The 17,667-nt window shown below is 46.7% G+C and overlaps 1 protein-coding gene across 1 annotated transcript in view; it reads right to left on the bottom strand.

Annotated features, from left to right (window-relative positions):
* The window catches only part of PWP1 (PWP1 homolog, endonuclein), a 327,492-nt gene that overhangs the window by 254,455 nt on the left and 55,370 nt on the right, over nt 1-17,667 (bottom strand). The window contains exon 3 of the mRNA XM_086921581.1: nt 2,990-3,177. Within this exon, the coding sequence (XP_086777707.1) occupies nt 2,990-3,177 (188 nt within the window). The remainder of the gene's footprint in view (nt 1-2,989; nt 3,178-17,667) is intronic.

Consider the following 17,667-nt stretch of genomic DNA (forward strand, 5'->3'; position numbering starts at 1 on the left):
TGAGAAAGGGTCGCCCTCCTGGAATATGTGCTCTTTCCTCTATTGGGAGACTGAAATCGTCTCTTCATTGATATTAACAGCACACTAGAGATGCTCGCCACGGTGCAGAGAGCAAGCAGCATGGCCGCTGAGTGGGAAACCTGATCCAGCAGGGGGAAGAGGACAGCCTCGCATCTCGTGTGTGCGACAGAGCCTTGCGGTGTGTGCTTACCGTGCTTGGTCACTCCCTGGCTGCCGCCGTAGCTTTAATCTGTGGGTACCTATTGACGCAGATGCTGAATATTAATTACGCTTCAAAAGGATGTGAGCAAATGATTTAAAAATGAATGGATGAACATTCCCTGTGTTCACATGTCCTATTAGACTGAGAAAACGTAGTAAGGGAATGTAAAATAATAGTGCCACTGTACAGTATTGTGTTCAGAGTGGTTCACAGTGTGAACTGCTTACGTCACTCACTTGACCTTTCTTGCCTTGTCTGTGTAAGAAGAGTGTGGGGCATCAGAGTTTGCTGAACTTCTGGAAACTTATTAGCATATTCCATCTCACTGGTCTGCTGGAGAGCAAATTAGCGTACACGACTGGTGGAACTTGTCAACGAGTACACTAGCCCACGTTCCTATTCTGCAATAACACATGTACAAATACCTCGTCTAACTACAAACAAGTTACATTTCCACAGGTGTTATTTACCATAGAAAAGAACACTCTTGTGAATAACCAATCACAGATCTATATATTCATTTTTGCAGATAAAATGCTGCACACTACCAGCAATAATGGCACCGAAGAAGCCCCAATACCCAGCCTCCACAACGTACCCAACACCGGGCGCTGTGCTGAAACATAAAGCACGGCGCACCTGTGTGCATAAAACATATGACAAGCGGCCGCCACAGTAAATTTAAAAAAAGCAACATCTTCACAGTTTTTAAATACACAGAACCTCTGCCATGTGTTCCTGCACGATGCTCTTCGGGGCAGCATGAGAGCAGCAGGCATATTGAAGGACCACAAAAAAAACCAATGACAAATGTGTTTCACTCTCAGCATAGCCTGCGGGTTAACTGACGCTCTGTAAACAAGTAGAACGGGTGGGGGAAGTGAGGCCGAGAGCGCACACAGCGTTTCCCTTGCGGGAGCGAGCAGGGGCACCATCTGTTTGCAAGATAATTACAAACAGATGTCGCCAAAGCTCGCTCCCACAAGGGAAACGCCAAACGTGCACGCGTTGCAATTGAAAGCAATGCAAAGTGTGCACATTTTTGGGCGAAAAAGCAAATCGATTCCAAGAGGTCTCCTCCCATGCTGCGAATGCGCGCTGCATAGGCGAGACCTAAAAAGCAAGCCTCTCATAGAAGGGGGGCTCAAGCGTGAGGCAAGGACACTAGGTGCCAACCTCAAGTGCCGACAAGCAACAAACGACGAGCCCAGTCTGGGTGGGCGGGGCCTAAGGGAGACAGGGCGGTCACCAACCCCACTTCCAAAACAAAAGCGACGACAATAGATCTCGCAAGTGAGCGGCACCTGCGCTGCGTCGCTAGACGAGACCTAAAAAGAAGTCTATGACCATTTCCAAGCCAATGTTTCCAAGCATATGGCTCTAAGGAAGCAGACTAATCTTCACGCTGAGATAGTAACACATACAAATGGATATTGGCACTTATGCAATCGAAACCTAAGTAGAAAGCTACCGAGTCCTGTAGGAGACATCAGGCATAGAGAACAATTAAAGATCAAGTACACAGATGAGGGCAGAGGAAGACAGGTCTCAGTGTGCACAACGGTCAGAGAAGTGGGACAGTTCTTTATCAGTGTCAGTATCAGATGATGATGCCTGTTAAAAGTATGTATTTTGAGCTTCTTGCTCAAATGCAGTAGGGGAGGAATATACCTAAATTATGGATGGATGTTGCTCCAGATCTTGGGCGCATAATCATTCAAACGTATCTAGTGCAAGCCCCAGACCAAACTCTATTACTAACCTTCTGATGAGGAATATGGAATGTTCTTTTATCTATGTCCTTCCCAGTATAACTGCAGTGACGAGTCCTATGATGAAGTTATTAAGTTGGTCTCCCTTTACAGCTAAAACTACAACAATTATGTTTCTTGCTGCTTCACATGGACTAACTTCTCATACATCGGAATTGGCTCCTACCTTACAAGGGAGAATGAGAGGGTCACCTTTATCAAGTTCAATCGAAGTAGAAACCAAGTCTAAAACCTAAAGTAGACCATTTAACATTCTTCTACTCCATACTCAATAGCAATTAAGCATGTTCTAACCAGCTGCATTATGGGCTAATGGGAATTTTCACTTGGTCTGCACACATTTTAGACTGAATTCTGATAACTGCTGGCACCTACCTCTGTTTTTCTAAAGGATGCTAACCTGTCATTTCTATTCTAGCCTCGGGTGTCTACTGAGGAAACGTACTACATGCAACACTCAGGTCTACTATGGGGGCAGTGGAAATTCCACCCACAGCTAAAAAGAATTTTGTAGACCACAAGGCTTACTATCAATCTATGATCCATTTTCTCTTTCTATGATTATTTTCAAGAGAGCAGTTCGTCCCCACTGCCAAACGTCATGTTGTCATAAGTGTCTTTGTTTCTGCTCATTTGGTATGCCTGCTCATGGGACAGTAACCTATGTTTAATGTCATATAATTTACCTTTGTAATATTGGAATCCTAGAGTCCCTTAATGTCATCAGCCATTTGGTGCTGCTGAGTTATTAGTGGGGTGAAATGGGCCAAGTGGTAGATTTACGGGTCTCCTCTTTCAATTTCAAGACCCAGGGCACTATATTACTTTTTGTTGATTTATTATTTTTAACGTCAAATAATGTTTAATGACAATTTGATATAACAAAATACTTAAAAAATAAAAATAAAAAAAACACAACGGCTGGCAATACCACCCAGATACCAATAGGGTTTTGTAATGAATATACAATAAGATTAGGCATGTTTGATATTACCTGTTTCTTCTTGTTCATCATACTTGTCCAAATCATATTCTGCCAGCTCATCATCATCAGACTTTGAACGGGCTTCCTCCTGCCCAGCAGCCACTGCTGGATTCGACACCTCACTGCCCTCCATTTCATCCTCCGCAGCTCGGACAGATTCTCCTTCATCATCCTCATCTTCATCAAAATTACCTGAACTACAAACATAGCAGAAGAGGATAATGGGTGCTTGGTGCATCAATGTGTTGAAAATCACAAAGCTGGGAGACCATAGGGCCCATACTGTATAAAAGTATTCACTCTTCCATTTAAATAATAATCTTGTGTGAAACTGTTTATGTTGCATGCTGCTCTAGATAAAGCTGAACCTCACTAAAGTATTGGTGCACGTCCTAATGACAAAGTACTTTAGTTGGCTATTCTCCACGAGCAGAACTATTTTAGTGAATGCATATTTCATAAGACATGTGAACCAGTTTGTACACAGAGCCGACAAAGCTGAGCATTTTATGTAACTATGTGGTCAACAATCTGTTTTCCTTTAAAATTCGATGTAGTGAGAACTGAAAGCCTTCATTGTGTGCAAACGTGGAGACTTCACACTGCCCATCAATCCATCTACTCACAAAATTCAGTTTATTCATTTACTTAGAGAAATAAGCTTCGATTCAGACAGTGAATGTGATGAAGTTGTCTTACACATCAACGCTGGTGAGAATGAGGGCTTAACTGAGGAGGTCTTAGTGGAAGGAATGCCTGTGAAGATGTTATTTGATTCTGGGGCTCAGCTCACCTTAAGACTCGAGAGTTATTTTGATTCCAAATTAAGAAACAAGGTGAAATTGTTAAAACCTGAGATGAAGCCGAAAGGATGGGTGAAAAACCCATTTAGTTGTTAGTATATTTTCTTGGTTGCCTGGAGTTTTTGGGAAGACTTACTGCTGGAAAAAATGTTCATCTCTATAAAGAGAGTTTCTATTATGAGTTGGTTCCGTCAGAGGGATTTGAAGGTACATTTAGAACCCAAAGAATCTCTTTCTGTAGGGTTTAAGGAGATTATTGATGATGATGTGAGTGAGGTAAAAGGAAACAATGGATGTGGATCTGCTAGTGAGAGGTAGGAAAAGGATTTTCCCAAGGTGTTTCAAAAAGACCTGGGTTTCTTGAAAAACTATGCGCATCTCATAAAACTCAAACCAAACTCAGTACCAAAAGTATGCAAAATCAGTAATGTACCTTTAACGATGAAGGAGGACAGGACTTAAGAATTAAACAAACTAAAATTTAGCGAATCATGGATGAAATCGAAGCATCTGAATGGGTGGCTCCAGTGGTGATGGCACATAAGTCTAGTGATGAAGCAAGGTCATGTGTGGACCACAGAGAGTTAAATACAAGAGTTATAGTAGATCATTATCCGCTTCACAACAAATATGAGATTCTGTGTTCGCTGGGGTGTGCCAAGTATTTCTCCACACAAGACTTACCTCAGCATATCATTAGGATGAAGTTACGTCCTTTATTCTTGACATAATTTGTAACAACATTTGGCCCTTTCAAAATTGTAATGATGCCTATTGGCTTGATATCAGCAGCATCTATATTCTAAAGGGCAATGGAAAGTGTGTTGAAAGAGTTACACAGTGCCAAGATCTATCAAGATGACATATTAGTATACGGAAACACTGCTGAGGAACATGATGAGAGGGTGCGAGCTGTATTGCATAGAACTGAATCTAGTGGTTTAACTCTGAAAATGGAAAAGTGTGAATTCAATCTATACAAGATAGAGTATTTGGGACATTTAGTCTCAGGGAAAGGCATGCAACCGAAACATGATCGTGGGAGCCATTAATAATATGTCTAGTCCCTCTAATAAAGAAGAACCTATTAAAATTCCGTGTGGAGTAAGAGGTGTGAAAGAGAGTATTTTTGATCTGAAACCATGTTTGCGAAAGACCCCATGTCTAAGCAGTTCTAAACCAGGTCAAAGGACCATCTTGATGACAGACGACAGTTCAAAATGTCTTGGTGGTTTAATGGTGCAAGAAATGAATAGCCAAGGGAGGTCCATCCAATTTATTTCTAGAACACTGAAGGGCACAGAGTTGAGAATCTCTATAACTGAAAAGGAGACTTTGCCATACGTTCAGTCATGAAAAACTATTTAGATTACTATAAGGAAGACATTTTGAAATTAAAAACAGATCACAAGCCTTTGAGGGAAATCTTTACGAACAAAGGGATTAACAGTGTCTCCACAGAATTTTCAAATTGGTCGTTGCACTACAAGAATTTGACTTTGATATTGTGTATTTCCCGGGTCTCAAGAACTCAATTGCTAATTGTTTTTCCGTACGGTGTTGTAATAATGTTATGTTATCCTGTTTTATAAAGCGCACAGCTGCCCCAGGAAAAGAGGTGTCCCAGCGTTGAAAGCATAAATATATAAGGCTGCTGTCAGAAGAGGAAACTAAAACTGGGGAAAGAGGTATGTTTTGATGGCCTTAAGGAATGCCAGGTGTATTCATGCGGTGGCTGGATATAAGCAAAGCTTTCCAAAGTTTGGCAGCCAGTAGACGGAAAGAAGGGACATTGCTATATGGCAGTGATGTCCGAGATGATGCTCTGTAGATCGGAAGGTATGAGTGATCACAAATGGTGTTATACAGGAGAACGAATGATTGGAAAGGATACAAACAGATTCCATTTTACAGGCGGTAAGGCGTATGGTAAAAGAGAACTAGTGCAAAATAGGGGATTGTGAGGAACAAATCAAAGCGTTTTGGGGTGTGAAAGAGGAGTTGAGAGTCAAAGAAGGTTTGTGTTGAGGGGTAGCAGGCGTGTGCTTCCCAAAGGTTTGAGGGAACGAATAATTGAGAAAGCACATGAGAAAATAGGGTATCTCAATGACGAAGAAAGAGTGCAAGGAGATTATTGGTAACAGGGAATTGACCTTATGGTGGAAGGAAGAGTGAGAGAATGCTGTCAGTGGGTGAACAGTGATTAGGACCTAAAGTATCACAAGCAACCCATGGCCTTAAATAGATTGCCGGTGGGACCTTGGGAAGAGATTGTGTTAGATATAGTGAAGCCTATCAAAATAATGTATGTTGATCGTTATATCCGGAGTTGCATCAATATGTATTCTAGATGGCCAGAAGTAAGACTAGTAAATTCAGTGGAAACCGAGAAAGAATCTTATTTCTAGAATAAATGTTTGAGAGAGAGGGCTATCCATCTTCACTACTTACTCACAATGGAGTTGTTATCCTCAAGACAAATGGAGGACGTTTTGTTATAGAAGAGCATAACCCAAACAAAGTCAGCTCTCTATCATCCCAAAGCTAATGGAAAGATTGAGAGATTTAACAACGTTTGAAAAGAGACTATTCATCTAGGGGTTGTGTGTGACAAGTGTTGGATGAAAAAGGTAAAGGTGAAGGTTTATAGATTAATGCCTCACTCCACAACTGGAAGATCTCCATTTGAATTATTTACAGGTAGTAAACTAAACTGCTCAGTCTGCCCAAGTTGTGTTAATAAAAAGAAAGGGTTGTCAGGTCAACAGATGTTGGGTGAGGATGTTGCTGATAGCAAGATATTGAAAAGAAAGTGTGAGTTTGATGATGGGAAGAAAGTTAAGGAAACCAGGGTGAATGTGGGAGATTGGGTTTACATCAAACGTCCTGGGACAAGATCAGGTAATTCCAAGTTCAGAAAAATAATTAGAGTGGTGAAATTATTTGAATATGCAATCAAGACTGAGGACAACAGGATCTGGAACCAAAATAGGGTTGCAAGAGTTTCACACCCATGTGAGGTAACTGAAAATGCAGATTCCTCTATGATACATTGGAAAAATAAGGATACTGTTCCTCAGTCTTTGTAGAAGAAGGGTCATGATATAGTAAAGAAGCCTACCTACTTGAAGGATTACGTCACATAATTTGTAAGACTTCCCAATGTTATGTCTGTTTTGCTCATAGTTCATATGATATATTTTACTTTACCTTGTGAATAGTTTTCAGTTTTTTTTGTTTGTTGGGAGGAAGGTGTGTGGTATCTAGGTGATGGCATTGATGTCGTCCCTATGATGTCAGGGGAGGAATGTAGACGACATCCTTATGTTCCTAGGGTGGAATGTTGAGAGGGCGTGGAGAACACTGAGGAAAGGAGAGAGACAGTTAATCTAGATGGATGGTTGAGGTTTTACTGTGTGCTTGATATATTGTTCAATAAATCTGCTCCTTGGACTTAACCTTGTCGGTGTCCTCAACTTCAAAGTTGCTTTCACCTAAATATTGCTTCTCACCCAACACAAGGCTCTGAATGAAAGGTGCCCCCTTAGAGAGGCTACATAAAAGCAGGACTTGTAAGCCCTTGTCAATTAGCGAGGGGTGGCGGGGAGAGAGAAACCCTATGTCAGGAATATGCTGTTCGTAGGGTCAAAATACTGAGGGCCATTAAGTCTGCAGCAGGTATTACAGTTTATTACACATCTCAGTCACATGACTCCATCTCTAGATGCTCTTTATATACAAGGCATTGTTTGATTTCGATTTATAGTGAAAACTACAAAACTTGCAGAAATCACACATTATCCTCTCACTATTCACTAACAAAGGATTTACCTCAAAAGGTGGAATTTGTCGGCAAAAACGCATGAAATTCTGTTTGTATGTGTGTATGTTATTTCTATAGTGCAAACCTATCCAAAAAGCAGCGAAGCGCTGTAAATAGTCAGAGGTAAGCTTAAAGTCAGTAAGTAATAGGAGAGGATGCAGAGTTCTGGCGAATAATGTATTTTGATGTAGCGTTCTTTAAAGAGATGAGGCTTCAACTCTTTCCAAAAGTTGAGCTGCGCTGCGGTAATCCTGGACACAAGGTTGTTGTTACAGATCATGGGTGTAGAAATGGAAAAAGCCTGTTGTCTTGCTTTTTAGGTCCGAGCCTACCTGAAAAATGCAGCTCTCTGGTTTGTTAACGACATCTAGAGAACCTTTAGGGAGCTTCCTTGGGAATGCAATCAGCCCATTGCTTACCACAGGCTTTGTAGTTTGTAACTCACATTTGATTGGTATCTATTTGCTGGCTTTGTTTGTTTTAGGTAATCCAACTTGGGTTCGTCCCCTTTGTCGTCCAAACCCTATTTACAGTATCCTTCCAATAGTGCTCAATTTCTGTAAACAGTAAACAGGCCTTTAAATCTTGTTCTTACCTTGTCACATTTTCTGTGCATTAAAGAGCAGAGGCCAATATCAGGCCCTGTCTTTTGGTGTTTATATTTCTTATTCTGACTTCAAAGTGAGAGGATTTATGTGACAATCATGTTGGCTACTGGGGGTGTGCTGGCTGTAGATGTTATTTTTTTCTAGCACACAACTAAATTTAAAATGAACTGTGCAGATGTTTTAAAAAAATATAAGAGAAGGAGAAGCACATTTTTGGTACTTCTGAAGTGTTGTGGAGACAAATATTATAATATGATAAAAAAGGAATCAATACAATAGTTAATGACATTTCCACACATTATCGTTTTGCATTATATATTTTATCAGTAAAACTGTTTGTGCAAATGTATTGGTCATTTAAATTGAAGATGTGTTGTCTGTAATATCAGTGTGCTACCACACCATGCATACTCAACATAAATGTTACGTGTGATGAACAATGCTTGGGAGCTATACTCTATTCATTTTAATATTATTAACCCCTTCCACGCTGATGACGAGCTGGGCTCGTCATGGCGTAGCCTCCTCGCACGTTGATGACGAGCCCAGCTCGTTACGTACCATGCGATTTAAAAAATCTCAGCGTGCGAGCGGAATTCCGCTAGCGCGCATGAGGTTAATGATCACAGAGTTATACTTTATTTTAGCAATGTTTGTATTACCCTTATAAGGAGGAGTTACAGGGTACAGCTCATCCACAATATCCTGCAATAGCCTCTCTGGCTTGTCTGTCTGATTCCTAGGGTGCCAACATTTCTAGGAGCAATAGCTCAAAGGAGGATGTGAGAACTGTGAGAAGTTGGCCCGATATGCAACGTTCGCTATTCTAGCGACCGCTATGTATCGTTCCAACGACCCTTATGGTGTTTGGTTGTAAGTCAACCTATAGACCAGCTATCCTAGTAGCGTGGATACGAGCAGTCTAAGGCTAAAGACTCGAGAGGGCGCGTTAAGCCAGCTGTTTACCACACATGTACCCCTTGAACACCCAGTGAAAGGACACCACACAAGTGTTATGAAAATAAACAGGATATTTATTAAGATTCACAACAGCCCTGGACTCTTTATGAGGACAGGGTACTAAGCACAAACCAAATCTCTTAGGAAAATACTTCAAGTGCACAATTAAAACAAGTGTCCGAGGACACGGAAAGTTTAAGGTCTCGGGCGGACCCGATAAGACAAGTCGGAAGCGAGGGACTCGGGACCCTAGAGTAAAGAGGCTATGCAGGCACCGAAATGCCGAGTTACCTAGCCACGAGGGCTGCGGCTGCACACGTCTTACAGGCGTCGGGGTCTTCGCTGACGAGCCAGGAGCCGGAAGAAAAGGAGTTGCTGGCCGGCGACCAGTGATGAATAGTTCATAGAGATCCAAGCCTGGATCAGAGATTGTTGATACCTGAAAGCAGAGGGGACCAAGTTCGTACTACTAGCCAGTAGTCAGAGGGTACCAGGATGGCACCGGTTGGCCGTCACCTCGACCAGGTGAGTGGGCGACGCTAGGCTCTGCAGTCTCACGGACCAGGAGGCGTTGTCGGCGACCACGGCGGAGGTGCGAGCTGTCCCACGAAGGATGATGCTGTCGGCGTCGCTGGGCCCAGGATGGGGCAACAAGCCTTGGCAGATCTCAGGGCCACGTGGTGGGCCTAAGATGGCGTCTTGAGTGGACCAGGAGGGTCCGGGGTGCTTCTCGCAGAGATGGAAGCAAGGGCCAGTCTGGAGCAACCAGACCAGCAGTGTTGATTGTCGGATGTCGTCACAGAAGGGCACAAGCCAGCGGCTAGTGACCAGACAACGTGCTGAGCAGAAGGGCCCCACGCAGATCGTGGAGATGCTGGGAGACTGCACTTCGGTGTTGGAGCGGCTCAGGGTCGGGGCTTCTCGGACCCCAGAGCACTCACCAGGGAATCGCTTCGATGGTCGTGCTGGTTTAAGAGCGTGCAGGTTCTGATGATGGCCGGTCCCTCGAGGTCTCGTCGCACCCACAGATCACAGCTGAGCTGATGACGTGGGTAGAGGTCAGAGGTGCCAGGGAAGCCGGTTCTCGTCGAGCTGGGCCGTCGGATCCTTGAGGAAGGACTTGCAGCAAACCGCAGAGTTCTTAGATGGTGCCCGCTGATGCAGGGTGACTACTCCTTAGTCACAAGGGAGAAATCTTGAGAAGAGTCTTGAGTGTCCTTTCGTAGAAAGTAGTTCTTGATTCAAAGATGATCTAATTTGGAAGGGTCCCCGCTCCGGCCTTTATCCTAAAGAAAGGGGTGGGTACATGACTAGGTCCTGCCCTAAGGGTGGGACCAGGAAGGGGGGTAGTTACACCCCTCTCCCCTGCCGGACTTTCCCCAGGCCAGGGCTGGCGCCCCTGGAACTGGTTCTGACCGGCAGATGCGTAGTGAGCACCGGGGTGCCACTCCGCAGTCACCTTCTCGCAAAAGCCCTACCTACCCAGAATACACAAACCCTGTCTGGGACGGTGGGAACACCGCCCTCGACAGGAAACCCTTTGTCCAAGCTCTCCCCGCTGGAAGGACTCCCAGCAGCAGGAGGTCAGACTCGTGTCTGTGGTGGCAGCATCCATTTTGTGGAGCCGAGGCTTTAGTTAACTTTAACCGGGGTTCACAGTTACGTACATGTCGTGTCCCTCTAGAAGGGCGGAATGCTAACCTCGTCGCCAGGGTTGGTGAGAGGGCAGCATCCCGATTCGTATGACATCTTACTCGACATGCCTTGATAACGCGACACCGAAGTTACCGATGGGGTACGCGTTATCATGGAACAGCCATTGGGTCTTGGTTCCGCAAGCTGCAACCGGGCTCGGCTCGGGCCAGAGCCTAGTTCACACGAGCCCATGCACTCTGCCTTCAGGATTGTCAAGGCCTGCCATAGGAGTGACTGATAGGAACTCGAGTGTCCATTGTATGGTTAGATATAGGGCTACTATATCTAAAGCAAAGTGTGATTACACGACTTCGCCCCAGCTGTCATGCAGCCAGTTGTGTCAAATTTAGGCGGCCAGCCAGGGGTGGCATAATACATGCTGCAGCTCCTGGCGGCCCTGGGTACACCTATGCCCTGAGTTACAGGGTCTGATAAGGTGGCCCAGTACCAATTGGTAAATGCACCTAGGGTACATGGAATCCATTTTAAAGAGAGAGCAGTAGGCCTGGGGTCCTGATTGGCAGGGTCCCAGGTCGACTATGTCCAAAACCAGCTAAAACACAGGGCAAAAAGTTGGGGGCAACCATAGTCAGGAGGTACCTTCCTACACAACCCCCCCCCCAAACGAAAGGAGATAAGGCTATCCTTGTCCAGGTAAGCCTCTATTACCTAAGTGGCCATATAAGGGAGGACCAGCTCTGGCTTGGTGTCCCCCTGTGTCATGGTCCACTAGGCAACCCCTCACCCTAAGGGTATCTGAGGGTCTCCACCATAGGGAATCTCTGTCTCTGGTGTGTCTTGGGAAGGAAGAAGGCTGATGCTGGGATGGAGTGCTGAAGTGAGGCTCCTCTACCTTTGGGCTCAACTTCCTCCAATCACCATTCATCATGTGTGCCTTTCTTTCTTTAGCTGAGATGCACTGAGCTCTCAGGGTCAGCCTCTGGCTACCTAAAGCTGGAGGCTGAGTCCCTCTGTTTGGCTTACTGGAGGGACAGGTCAGGTCTGGGGTGCTTAGGCCCCATGTTTGGCTGTGCCCAACAGTGTCCAGCTGTGGGAGTTCCCTAACTACTTTTAAGGGGGATCCCTCAGGAGTCTGACTTATTTTCACTTGGCTAGGTTTACCAGCTTCAGTGATCCTAATCTGCTGATTAAGGGGTTCTTTTGGACAGGGGGCCCTTTGGGGTCCACCACTGGCCTCCCTGTCCTCTTCAGCCCTGGGCTGACTGAGGCAGGGTAGAGAGGTGCAGGTTACCTGCTCCAGACGGGGTCCCACCTGGGAAGGGTCCGCTGCCATCAGGGGCTCTGCCAGGCTAGGCCTGACTACCTCTGGGGCAGTTCCTTCAACAGGGGTAGAGTCAGTTCCCTGAGGAGGCTGGCTCTCACCTAGTGTCTGGGAGGGGGAAGACTCTTCTTCCTCCTCAATGCTCTCTGTTTGAGTGGAGTGATCCATTGTTTCAGGCTTCACAACCTCACTATCTGTTTGAGTAGAGGCTGAGACCATTTCAACCTTGCCAACCTTTTCAGAAGGGCACTCAGTCTGTGTTTGGGCTGTGACTGTCACAGCCCTCCTATCCTGTTCTGGAAAGTCTGTCTGAGCCTGGGCAGTGGCTACCACTGCCCTTCCAACCTTTTCAGGGAGGAATGGTGCTTGGACTGGGGCTGCAGCTTTTACTGCCCCACTAACCTGTCTGGATAGGCCTATCATTCTGGAATGAGTTTCTTGTTCCACCTCAGCCCATGCTGAGAGTTCCAGGTCATTCCCCAGTAAGCAATCTACAGGTAGGTTATCTGTCACTGCCACTCTCATGGGCCCTGTGACATTACCCCAGCTGAGCTTGACTACTGCCATGGGATGCCTTCTCTTCATTCCATGAATGTCTGTCACCTGATAAGTAAAACCAGGGGTCAGTTGAGCAGAGGGGACCAGATGGTCACTCACCATGGTGAGGCTGGCCCCTGTGTCTCTGAATGCCTCAACTTTCTGACCATTCACTAAAACTTCTTGTCTATACTTTCCCAAAATGTGGGGTCCAGTAGTGAAGTTGGCAAACCCCATGCCAGTCTCACAGACAAGAGTTTGGTCGGGGAACCTGGCTAGGCCATAGTCCTCCTGATTGCCCAAAGTAATGCCCACCACATTCTTGGGGGCACTCCCACCACCTGGGGGATTACCACTAGTGGTAACAGGAGGTTTAGGAGTATTACCTGGGGGTATATTTCCCTTATTGCCATTTTTAGGGCAACTGGCATCACTTTTGTAATGGCCCACCTGTTTACAGGTATGACAATAAGGTTTCTTTTGCTCTGAAGGAGTGTTCTGGGACCCACCACCCTTGTTGGAGTTTTGGGGCCCTTTGGAAGTCTTCTCTGTGGATTTATCCCCACCCTTCTCTTGAGGCTTGGTTGATTCCTTTTTCTGGTCACCACCCTGGTTTTTAGGCCTGACCCTGGTTCTGACCCATTTGTCTGCCCTCTTACCCAATTCCTGTGGAGAGGTCAGATCAGAGTCTACCAGGTGCTGATGTAATAACTGGTTCTGACAATTATTTAAGATTTGCTCCCTCATAATTAGATTATACAATCCTTTAAAATCAGTAACCTTACTACTCAGTAGCCAGCCTTCAAAAGCCTTAGTGGCACAATCAACAAAGTCAGACCAATCTTGAGACTGCGTTTTCTGGGTATCCCTGAACAGCACCCTGTACTGCTCAGTGGTTAGGCCGAACCCTTCAACGAGTGTATTTTTCAAGACTTGGTAATCGTTCGCATCCTCCACCCTTGTGGTGAGGAGCTTGTCTCTTCCTTTACCTTCAAAGGAGAGCCACAAGATAGCTGCACACTGACTCTGGGGAACACCTTGCACAGTGCAGGCCCTCTCCAAAGCAGTAATCCATTTGTGGATGTCGTCCCCTTGTTTAAAGGGGGGCACTATCTTACCAAGGTGTTTCGTATCGAAACTCTTTTCCCTATTGCTAGGTACATTGCTGCCACCAGTGGGGACTACCCCACTTAACTGTTGCTCTCTCGCAAAGGCAAGCCTTTCTTTGGCCAGGGCAAGTTCTTCCCTTTCGATCCTCAGATTAGCTGCCCTTTCCTTAGCTTCGTACACTCTCCGCTGAGGGGACGTCATCCCTCTCTGAGAAGAGTTGCGAGAGCCATTGGTTTGAAGGGATCTGCCAGAGTCTCTTGACAGAGATCGGGCTCGTCCATTCCCAATGTTAAGCTGACCTGATAGTGGCCCCAGGGGTCCCCCAGTACCGCTATCATGTTTGCTTAAGTTGGACCTGCTTAGTCTGACGACTTCTACCTGTCCCTTATCTGCCTCATCCCCAGAGGGATCCTCATCCTCATCATCCTCCACATCTTCGTTCTCAGTTGCGAGGTGGATGAGGTCAGGATCGTCTCTGGTTCCCTCGAGGGGAGGCATGTCTCCTTCTGGATTAGAAGAGCTAAGACGGGTCTCAGCTTTTCTGGCATCATAAGTCTCCAAGAGACCAATCAGAAAGGACGTGGTGGGGTTAGACCCCTGCTTGATCTTCCTGGAGTGACACACTTGTCTTAACTCCTTGAAGCTCAGCACAGTATATCTTGAAGGGATGACCTGTGGAGGGTCGACTGACACAAGGGGAGACTCAGAGTTTCCTCCTTTGTCCGACATACTGTTTCTAGTGTGGTGTAAGTGATGCACCTACCTACACTATGTGTTTACTTACTGTTCCCTTGCTAAGAGTTGCAACCAAGGTGTGCTAAGCCTTGAGGAGCTGCAACAGCTGGTTCAGTAGAACTCAGAGTATTCTAAGCTTTGGTTATATGTACTAACAGTACTTATGCGATCTTTCAACAAGATATTCTTAGGATACGTGTGGTAAAACAACAGCAAGCTCAAATCCCAACCGCTGCTCACCAATGTGAGAAGTTGGCCCGATATGCAACGTTCGCTATTCTAGCGACCGCTATGTATCGTTCCAACGACCCTTATGGTGTTTGGTTGTAAGTCAACCTATAGACCAGCTATCCTAGTAGCGTGGATACGAGCAGTCTAAGGCTAAAGACTCGAGAGGGCGCGTTAAGCCAGCTGTTTACCACACATGTACCCCTTGAACACCCAGTGAAAGGACACCACACAAGTGTTATGAAAATAAACAGGATATTTATTAAGATTCACAACAGCCCTGGACTCTTTATGAGGACAGGGTACTAAGCACAAACCAAATCTCTTAGAAAAATACTTCAAGTGCACAATTAAAACAAGTGTCCGAGGACACGGAAAGTTTAAGGTCTCGGGCGGACCCGATAAGACAAGTCGGAAGCGAAGGACTCGGGACCCTAGAGTAAAGAGGCTATGCAGGCACCGAAATGCCGAGTTACCTAGCCACGAGGGCTGCGGCTGCACACGTCTTACAGGCGTCGGGGTCTTCGCTGACGAGCCAGGAGCCGGAAGAAAAGGAGTTGCTGGCCGGCGACCAGTGATGAATAGTTCGTAGAGATCCAAGCCTGGATCAGAGATTGTTGATACCTGAAAGCAGAGGGGACCAAGTTCGTACTACTAGCCAGTAGTCAGAGGGTACCAGGATGGCACCGGTTGGCCGTCACCTCGACCAGGTGAGTGGGCGACGCTAGGCTCTGCAGTCTCACGGACCAGGAGGCGTTGTCGGCGACCACGGCGGAGGTGCGAGCTGTCCCACGAAGGATGATGCTGTCGGCGTTGCTGGGCCCAGGATGGGGCAACAAGCCTTGGCAGATCTCAGGGCCACGTGGTGGGCCTAAGATGGCGTCTTGAGTGGACCAGGAGGGTCCGGGGTGCTTCTCGCAGAGATGGAAGCAAGGGCCAGTCTGGAGCAACCAGACCAGCAGTGTTGATTGTCGGATGTCGTCACAGAAGGGCACAAGCCAGCGGCTAGTGACCAGACAACGTGCTGAGCAGCGAGCAGAAGGGCCCCACGCAGATCGTGGAGATGCTGGGAGACTGCACTTCGGTGTTGGAGCGGCTCAGGGTCGGGGCTTCTCGGACCCCAGAGCACTCACCAGGGAATCGCTTCGATGGTCGTGCTGGTTTAAGAGCGTGCAGGTTCTGATGATGGCCGGTCCCTCGAGGTCTCGTCGCACCCACAGATCACAGCTGAGCTGATGACGTGGGTAGAGGTCAGAGGTGCCAGGGAAGCCGGTTCTCGTCGAGCTGGGCCGTCGGATCCTTGAGGAAGGACTTGCAGCAAACCGCAGAGTTCTTAGATGGTGCCCGCTGATGCAGGGTGACTACTCCTTAGTCACAAGGGAGAAATCTTGAGAAGAGTCTTGAGTGTCCTTTCGTAGAAAGTAGTTCTTGATTCAAAGATGATCTAATTTGGAAGGGTCCCCGCTCCGGCCTTTATCCTAAAGAAAGGGGTGGGTACATGACTAGGTCCTGCCCTAAGGGTGGGACCAGGAAGGGGGATAGTTACACCCCTCTCCCCTGCCGGACTTTCCCCAGGCCAGGGCTGGCGCCCCTGGAACTGGTTCTGACCGGCAGATGCGTAGTGAGCACCGTGGTGCCACTCCGCAGTCACCTTCTCGCAAAAGCCCTACCTACCCAGAATACACAAACCCTGTCTGGGACGGTGCGAACACCGCCCTCGACAGGAAACCCTTTGTCCAAGCTCTCCCCGCTGGAAGGACTCCCAGCAGCAGGAGGTCAGACTTGTGTCTGTGGTGGCAGCATCCATTTTGTGGAGCCGAGGCTTTAGTTAACTTTAACCGGGGTTCACAGTTACGTACATGTCGTGTCCCTCTAGAAGGGCGGAATGCTAACCTCGTCGCCAGGGTTGGTGAGAGGGCAGCATCCCGATTCGTATGACACCTTACTCGACATGCCTTGATAACGCGACACCGAAGTTACCGATGGGGTACGCGTTATCATGGAACAGCCATTGGGTCTTGGTTCCGCAAGCTGCAACCGGGCTCGGCTCGGGCCAGAGCCTAGTTCACACGAGCCCATGCACTCTGCCTTCAGGATTGTCAAGGCCTGCCATAGGAGTGACTGATAGGAACTCGAGTGTCCATTGTATGGTTAGATATAGGGCTACTATATCTAAAGCAAAGTGTGATTACACGACTTCGCCCCAGCTGTCATGCAGCCAGTTGTGTCAAATTTAGGCGGCCAGCCAGGGGTGGCATAATACATGCTGCAGCTCCTGGCGGCCCTGGGTACACCTATGCCCTGAGTTACAGGGTCTGATAAGGTGGCCCAGTACCAATTGGTAAATGCACCTAGGGTACATGGAATCCATTTTAAAGAGAGAGCAGTAGGCCTGGGGTCCTGATTGGCAGGGTCCCAGGTCGACTATGTCCAAAGCCAGCTAAAACACAGGGCAAAAAGTTGGGGGCAACCATAGTCAGGAGGTACCTTCCTACAAGAACTACCTTCCATTTTCCTTTTCTGCAGAGGTCAAGGTTATTAATACACCTCTGGGAGCAAGGAAAGTCTACCAGCCCCAGAAAAGTGGGGCTTCTCTATAGGGTTGAAGAAGTACACACCTCAAATGATACCATGAAAAAGTACCCATCTGGGTGTCTTTTCCCAAGTGTCTGCAGGACGAGGAAGGCTAGAACCATTATAAGAGCCTAGTTGGAAAACGTTTAATGTGACCTTATCAGCTGTTTTCCTTATTTTACTTTATAAAATGTGAACAGCTGCTCTGTGTTCAGGGAGGTAATCTTTTTAAATCATACTGCTTACGTTTTGTAAAGATATAAGCAATGGATGTTAAAACATCTACCTTACGGACCCTGTAGTCATGTCCTTAACTTTTCAGGCAAAAACCA

Source organism: Lissotriton vulgaris, chromosome 1_1 (assembly GCF_964263255.1).
Source record: "Lissotriton vulgaris chromosome 1_1, aLisVul1.2, whole genome shotgun sequence".
In the NCBI taxonomy this organism is placed as follows: domain Eukaryota; kingdom Metazoa; phylum Chordata; class Amphibia; order Caudata; family Salamandridae; genus Lissotriton; species Lissotriton vulgaris.